Source organism: Haliotis rubra, unplaced genomic scaffold (genome assembly GCF_003918875.1).
Source record: "Haliotis rubra isolate DU_JTF1 unplaced genomic scaffold, ASM391887v1 Scf39, whole genome shotgun sequence".
In the NCBI taxonomy this organism is placed as follows: domain Eukaryota; kingdom Metazoa; phylum Mollusca; class Gastropoda; order Lepetellida; family Haliotidae; genus Haliotis; species Haliotis rubra.
The window spans coordinates 2,357,498-2,366,195 of NW_025767068.1; the positions used below are offsets into that span (position 1 = coordinate 2,357,498).

An 8,698-nucleotide genomic window follows, 5' to 3' on the forward strand; every position below is an offset into this window, starting at 1 on the left:
TATGCACATTAAATGAAACACCAAGAACAAGTAGGGTTGGTCTAAGTTAACGCTCATCACATACCGCATGTGCATTTGTTTCAGTGTTCTAACTACTGTGTTTACCCCTTTCAAGGGATTCAAGTGTTCCACTACCATTCGAAAGGGAAAGGGAGATAAGCAAAAGATCATGAGTCAGGGTAAGGAAAAATAATAGTGATTTGAATCTATGATCGTTTGTTAAACAACTTTTATCCTAAGTTGAATATAATTCTGAGATTTAAATGTTCACTTGGTAAGGTAAAATTACGAGGATTAGCAATCTTAATTTCACTTTATTTGATTTACTTTTTTTTGTTAAAAGTGAAATTTATCGGTACGTTTTTACTGCAAACATACTATAGTATATGTGTGTGTTGTATAGAGCTCCACTTAGATACACATACAATCTATGACAGAGGCAGGTAAATAAACATGTCTGAAACAGGCAACCAAAATATTAAGAATGTTAAAATACATACTGCATAAATTCAGTTTTTTCAATCACAACCTTTCATCAGGGAACACAAAAACAATAAACTTGTGATTACAGGTGAGGTAAGGTGAGGCGGACGCTCTAACCACTACACCATGGAGGCGGTCTTGTGATTACAGGTGAGGTGAGGTGAAATTGGGTTTAACGTCGTGTTTGAGAATATTTCGCTCATATGACGACGTGCATGCGTGTGTATGTGTATGTGCGGCTGCTTGTACTAGACAAGACTTAAGCTGGTTTGATAGTGCTAGCTCACTGAGATACCATGCCGCAGTGAAGCATGAATACCCCACTCAGACACAGTATACTGACTCCGAGCCGACCAGTCCTTGTTGTACCCATTAATGCCGAGCGCCAGGCAGGGACCAACAAGCACCATATTTTAACGTCTTTTGGTATGACACGGTCGGGGATTGAACCCGCGGCCTTCCGCTCTCCCGGGCAGACACTCTAACCACTACACCACGGAGGCGGTCTTGTGATTACAGAAGGAAGTCTGAAGTTTACTAGTGGTCATATTAAAGGTATAATGATTAGATATTGATAACAAGACTGATAACTAACATCATGGAGGGGGACACCAGAAATAGGTTTCACAAACAAACATTTTAACCACTTGGCTACCTCAAAGTACCTAAGTCTTTTAGCTGAGTTTGTTGCAACATCCTAACATCATACACTAGGAATACAAATAGGATCACAATACATATTTATATACCTAATGTCTGAATTAGATTAGAAACAGACCAGGCTAAAGCATCCTTACAATAATGCAAAATGAAGTAACTTTATACCTGCGCTTTGAGCAACCACAACGGATGGAAAATAGCGCAATATAAATGCACTTATTATTATTATTAGACATTGTAGGTGAGTATACCATCTGATTGAGCATAACGTGCCATCTGATTTCCAGCAATGTTTGTGGACATCATCACACACACATCAAATACCTATCTCTAACTTATTATTGGGCACGTTCACTGCCTGCTGAATGAACTATTGACTTTGTATCAAGGTATATAGATTAAGTCTGCTCCCTGACCCTGTTGGTATTTATCGCAAATGTGACATCAAGTTTACCGAACTGATTTATCACATTGATAACACTATCCATTCCACAGAAGTGTGGCTGATACTGGAGTTGTGACCTGCATAACCTTGAATGAGCGGCACAGTCCAAATGTTTTGGGGGTTATAGACACATGGGCATAATGAGTATTTCAAACCCTTTAAATTCTTTAAAGTTGTTTCAGTTTCTAATATTCTTAACATAACCAGATGTAAGATGACAGGCACGATCTGTAACAACGGCATCTGTAATTATCTGTAACCACGGCATATGGAGCTAACCGTAATAACGGCATCTGTAATTATCTGTAACCACGGCATATGGAGCTATCCGTAATAACGGCATCTGTAATTATCTTTTACCACGGCATATGGAGCTATCCGTAATAACGGCATCTGTAATTATCTGTAACCACGGCATATGGAGCTATCCGTAATAACGGCATCTGTAATTATCTGTAACCACGGCATATGGAGCTATCCGCCATACTTCTATTTCTTGGTTCACAGGTATTGGTGTTACAAATAAATCTTGTTGGCTGGACGTAAACTAACAGACAAACATACATAGATTAAGTCTTTTGATTCTTTGAACTGCTGGTGTAAACTTGAGTAAACAACATTTGTTTTGTCTTCTGTAGTTCCTGACATAAAACTGAATCCTGTAAACCCTATTTGCTTTGTATGGTATAAACATCTATCAACTCTATTTGTTTTGTGTTCCCTGGCACTAGGCATGGTAAAAAAATCCAAACTTTTAACAGTATTTGTCTTGACTTGCTGTGTTCTGAGCTGGGCATTATGATCCAGAAACTACTTGATATTGATGTGTTCTGTAGATAAGGTAAAAACATTTTAAACCTCAGCCTTAGTTGACAGTCCAATGGTCATAAGATAATATTTGTTACACAGTGTTTTGAAAAGGTGTACGACCCTGCGCCTCAGGAAGTACGGAATTTACAAGGGTCTTACAGTCCCTAACACCCTTTCAAAACGCTAAGACAATTTTTTTTACCCTTATCTCATTTTTTACGACAAGAAACTTTAAATTGTATGTTTCACTAAGCAGTGAATGGTCACGCTCATAAAGGGAGATAAATCGTGATGGCTTAGTTCGTGCCAAAATGAGCGTATTTGAGGTTTTTGTTAAATGGCATGTGAAATACAGAAACATTTGATTCTTTGGATATTTTTATTGACATAAACAAATCAGAAATTATGGCAACAATTTTATTACTGTGTTCATATTCATAATTGTATACAACAACTCTAAAATTTCGAAGCGATCAGCCGTTGGCAGCCACATTCATTGTATGGTCAAGGTCATCTGTACAGCTAGTGTATTGTGTCACGTGACAGATTTGCCGAGGTGTAGGGTTTGTACACCCTGGTAAATCCGCCTACATGGTTTCGTATGCTTTGGCTACTGACCAATCAGAATTCTACAAATTTATCTTAAAGGCAATAAAAAACAGCAGCACAGGTTCATACTGCTGATGTCACGGTGGGATTATACCCAGTTGTGTACATCTATAACATTTCACAGTTTCAATTACAAGGAATACACATACTCACCTCATTCTCCCATAGCACCACCGTCCCAAAACCACCTGACCCAAGTGTTTTAACTTCCCTCCAGCTTCCCTTCTTCACAGGCTGTGTCATGCCAGACACTTCACCACCTGAAATACATGCCGACATGTGCTATTAACAGCTGAAATACATGCCACCATGTGTTATTAACACCTGAAATATATGCTACCATGTATTATAAACAGCTGAAATACATGCCATGTGTTATAAACAGCTGAAATACATGCCACCATGTGTTATTAACACCTGAAATACATGCCACCATGTGCCATAAACAGCTGAAATATATGCCATGTGTTATAAACAGCTGAAATATATGCCACCATGTGTCATAAACACCTGAAATACATGCCACCATGTGCCATAAACACCTGAAATATATGCCACCATGTGTTATAAACAGCTGAAATATATGCCACCATGTGTCATAAACACCTGAAATACATGCCACCATGTGCCATAAACACCTGAAATATATGCCACCATGTGTTATAAACACCTGAAATATATGCCACCATGTGTTATAAACACCTGAAATACATACCACCATGCGTCATAACAGCTTAAATACATGCCACCATGTGTCATAAACAGCTGAAATACATGCCACCATGTGTTATAAACAGCTGAAATACATGCCACAATGTGTCATAAACACCTGAAATACATACTACCATGTGTCATAAACACCTGAAATACATACCACCATGTGTCATAAACACCTGAAATACATACCACCATGTGTCATAAACACCTGAAATACATGCCACCATGTGTCATAATCAGCTGAAAGATATGCTGCCATGTGATATATGAAATGAACACCTAAACTCCTACAGCTATTGTCTTCCAGAACTAGCTCAAGGGATAGCTCCTCCAAGATACTGTTACAATGAAGCTGTATCACACTCAGTAATTTGCGGACCACTGTGATGTCATTGGTTACCATTATGCCACAATCCAACGACCAGTGTCTCTGCCACTAAAGATGGTTGGGTGACTGTTTTACACTCAATACATTACTTATCACTGACGACAAACTGTTAATTTGGAAGGATGACTTTTGACAGTATATAGAATCTGTTGATATGAAATAGATATACACATGGATACAATGTGACCAAAATACAGTTTCCTATTACCATGATTACAATGCTAACATAGATATGTATTACACATCCTCCATTTCCTTTGGGAAACTTGCACTTCAAAGTCTCACATCATTTCCTTGCTCATGGCATCTGAGAAATTTTCAGTTGTGGTTGTGGCACAGACGGAGTTCAACGTTTGTGCAATTTCTAGTAACCATGGTAATCAGTATGAGTGAGGTTGTAAAGATTTACCAAATTATCTTTGCTTCCCATTGATTTCTTCACACGATGCTCCAATCATAAACACTGTTGGTTGGGTTGCTCCCACTTGTAACACGTTGAGATTTCATGTAAAATAGCTTGGTAGACATCCCAAATTTTGAATAATTGGTTTCAAAATATTTTGGACAAAAGTTCAATATAGGTGGGTTGAAAGTACATAGAATGATTTCAACTGGTGTTAAATACCTATAACTCCTGTATGTGTGTGTGTAGGTGAAGTTGGATAGCGACTTGGACAAACAGATTCCTTCTGGTATTCATTTGATTTTTTCATTTACTGAGGCCAGACCAATTTTATTTCTTGTTTTAAGGATCCGTAGGTCAAGAGTTGTCAAGAATAAGAAAAATAAATTCCATGCTCAAAAAATAAAATCCTAATGTTACTGTGACATACGTGAAATACTCTTGAAATCAGTGTGAAACCTAAACTCACTCAACTTATTGTTAGTTGATATAAACAAACCAAAAGAGTTAACATGGAAACTCATGTGGGTGTTTGCTTAGATTGGTGATAAAACCCCCATTCCCTCCTGCCCCATTCCCTCCCGCCTTTAGGTTTCCTGACGACAAACATCCATCAAACAAGAATAAAATTGGTCTGGCCTTATTAATTAATTCTTGAATAAATCTGTTTCAAGTTACATATATCATTCAATGTTAAATGTATTGTTCCAAAACCTACGTTCAATCAATAATACATGTAGGATCACAGGAAATGTTCAGAGTGTACATCAAGAAATTGGAAATCTAAATATTTTGCTTTCATCCCAGGGAGCATCAAAATTGTACATATCTGACCATTCCCAGATGGGGCTTGATCTAAGGAACTGGACAGAACTTGAAGTAGCCACTGTGTGATGATAACATGCATACAAAAACACGACAAATTACAAAACACACATAGATTATTGATGTAGTATAGTAAACAAAGCTCAGACTGAGAGGTATCTAATATCTTCAAAGACTGATTTTGTATGGACAAGTAAGGTTAAAAACCCAGATTCAGATTGAATAATTTAAGTGTCAGTTGACTGTATAAAAAAAATATATAACCATCAGCAGTATTTCCGATGAGCTTCACCCTTTCTTTTTGTTTGTTTAGGCAAAGAACATTAATAACATACATCCTTTTATCTTAACTACATTCAATAGATCACATTCACAGGTAACCAATTAGGATTCAGAAATGCTTACAGATATTGCTTCTCACTGTCCTTGCAGACAGTAGCCCAGTTTCTTGTCACACTCAGCTGTGCTATCGCACAAATTGACTCATGGCACCAAATGAGCTCACTGAAGCCCCAAACCTACTGCCCCGCTGCAATTGATAAAAAGGCATTTTAAATGTTGTCAATTACGGTATTTTCTATTTTTGCTGCAATTTTATGCAAACAAATGATCCCGGATAGTGGTTATTTTCCAAATAGCATCCAGTAACAAAACCAGCAATTTTCAAAAATCATGATTTCCACCCACAAATCAGAGCCCCCCATCTGGTGTGACAGGTAGAAACATATTTGTAGACTGCTTCACAGACGTCAGCCTAAAGCTGATACAAGAAGTTATGAGCTGAATGTGGGCACAAAGGTTCATAAACTACCATTTAACAAATACATATCAGCTACAAGCAATTTGATTCAGTTAAAGCCAAAATGCTTTTAAATAACAAGAACACATCAGAATTAGTCATGGCCGAACATGTACAAAAAACAGTTCTTGTTCTTCCACTTTTTCGAGAGTTTTAACACCTGACATGGTACACTGTACACTATTACAGGTGCAGTTGGACCTGTTACAAAGGACATAACTCAAACCCAAATTGACTGAACACTATTGACAAAATACTTATTGTCACTGATTGCATTTCAGCTCTCAATATCATTTATAATTTCAATGTAAAAAAAAGTGGTCATAAAGCAAAAAACAATTGAATCTGTACCATTTGTGGCATAACGATGAAGTTGACGCTTCAGCACAGGTACTGATATGTAATCCATATCTGTTTCTGTATACTGAGATGTTCCGTAAACAAAGTCGAAATACAGAAAAGTACTGAGTATCCTAAATGTTGGACGAGTCCATATTCTGCAACCCAAACCCAAACCGTATGTAGTTGTTACTGTATGCCTGACTGCGTTTGTGGTAAATATACATTACTGTGTATGCCCGTGTCTTATATAACCCAATCAAACGCATTTCATACCACAGTATGACTTTTCCGATCAAGAAACCGTCACAATGCCGAATGGACTCGTCCTAGGGTACTTTATGTATTCAGATTTTGATTATGTTACGATTACCTGAAACGTACAGAAACATTTGTATATATACCGAAACAGGTAAGAGTTCCACCCGTAACCCCTGATGGGGGTAGGGTTTAGGTTTAGGATTTAGATTTAGCATTATGTTAGGTTTAGGGTTAGGGTTAGGGTTAGGGTTAGGGTTTGGGTAGGCTTTCTATAAAAAAAACATCTATTCTTACTATAAATCTTAGGCATAGAATGATAAAAAAACGGGGGTTATGGGCGGAATTCTTTCCCAGAAACTAGGGGTACATATCTGTGGTAGCCCCTTCAGAAACAGTGACACCTTCTAAACTAAAATCACTGATCATCAGGTACAGTTTCTTAATGGGATGGTGAGGAGATCTAGCATTTTGTGTCTCACTGACATTCTCCTATGTGACAATGCTGATGGAATGTTTATGCTAATTCGCAAAGATCCGTCTGTACCTTTTCAACATGTTTCCTAAGACACTAGCAACGATGCCATAGAATCAAAGTTGGAGATTTTGCTTTTACTGACGAATAGATATATCTTATTCTCGATCTCAAATCACAATAAACAAACACATTAAAGTTATTTTGCTACTAGAGAACTTACCCTATATATTGTATTCCGTATATAACATATCACAGATAAACAAACCCAGGAAACTTACCACAATTTCTCAATGTGATAGTCAAGCGCTGAAACAGGAAGTCTTCAGAACCTCGTTTCGATGTTAGTATTTCTAAAAATAACTTCAGGATTTCCTTCTCCCACGTGACAGTACTATTTATAGGGCGGGAATTTTGACGCGTAAAACACCGAAATGCGCGCTTTTCAACGTGATAGGTTGATTTCGCTTTGACGCTGGGGTCATGTCATTATTATCCACACCAATTAGCTGCCCCGATTAGCTTACACGGGATTCTTATTTCTAAGCTTGAAATACCCTGTGTAAGATATGTTGGAAGTAGATAAGGATCATCTTGAGGAACTGATAACCTTTCTTTTAAATACAGCGGCATTTAGACGTTGGTGTGATCAGACACCATATAGAAAATGGTCGCTGCGGTGATGAACGTTCTATTGATATATGACTTGTGCTGTAGATGCTAACAGTTACTCACACTTGCTTGATAACGATGTTAGCATAATAGCATTTACGCCGAAACGGCGCATATATCGCAATAAGTGCGTGAATTTAGTTTTACGCCGCACTCATCAATATTGCAGCATATAGCGGCAGTCTGTAGTTAAATCGAGTCTGGTCCACACAATCCAGTGATCAACAGCATGAGCAGCGATCAACGCAATTGGGAAACGATGACATGTGGCTCAACCAAGTCAGCGAGCCTGACCGATCCCGTTAGTCGCCTCTTAGTAACACAAGAATGGGTTACTGAAGATCAATTCTAACCCGGATTTTCACGGGTCATATATCGTAATAAAGAAGTTGTATATCCACAGAACTACCCCCCTTGTTCAAGGGACTTGTCATATATCATTAGGGCGTGGTTGGGGAGGGATGGAGAAGAGATGAAATTGACAGAAGTTGTCAAAAAAAAAAAAAAGAAGAAGAAGAAAATATAGTAAGAGAAAGAAAATGTCTCCGCCCTTTCCCTGTAACGAGGAACAGTACTTGACAGAATTCATCCTGTTTTGAATTATGGCATTTTTAAAACTTTCTTTGATAATAATTAAAATCCATCATTGATTATCATATCATTGAAAACGCATACAGATTCATCCTATATTTTTTTAATATTAATATCAATACATACGTGGTACATATATTTTAATATCTAATATTTGATTAGATAATCTCCCACACGATCATTTTCTGAGATCATTTCTCGCGTTCTTTAACATCTCGGGAAGT

The 8,698-nt window shown here is 37.6% G+C and overlaps 1 protein-coding gene across 1 annotated transcript in view; it reads right to left on the minus strand.

Moving 5' to 3' along the window:
• Window positions 1-7,565, minus strand: part of LOC124286694 (inhibitor of nuclear factor kappa-B kinase subunit alpha-like) — a 48,394-nt gene extending 40,829 nt beyond the window's left edge. The window contains 2 exon segments of the mRNA XM_046723111.1: window positions 3,161-3,267; window positions 7,493-7,565. Coding sequence (XP_046579067.1) covers window positions 3,161-3,250 — 90 coding nt within the window. The 5' untranslated portion in view covers window positions 3,251-3,267; window positions 7,493-7,565.
• Between the last annotated feature and the right edge of the window lie 1,133 nt (window positions 7,566-8,698).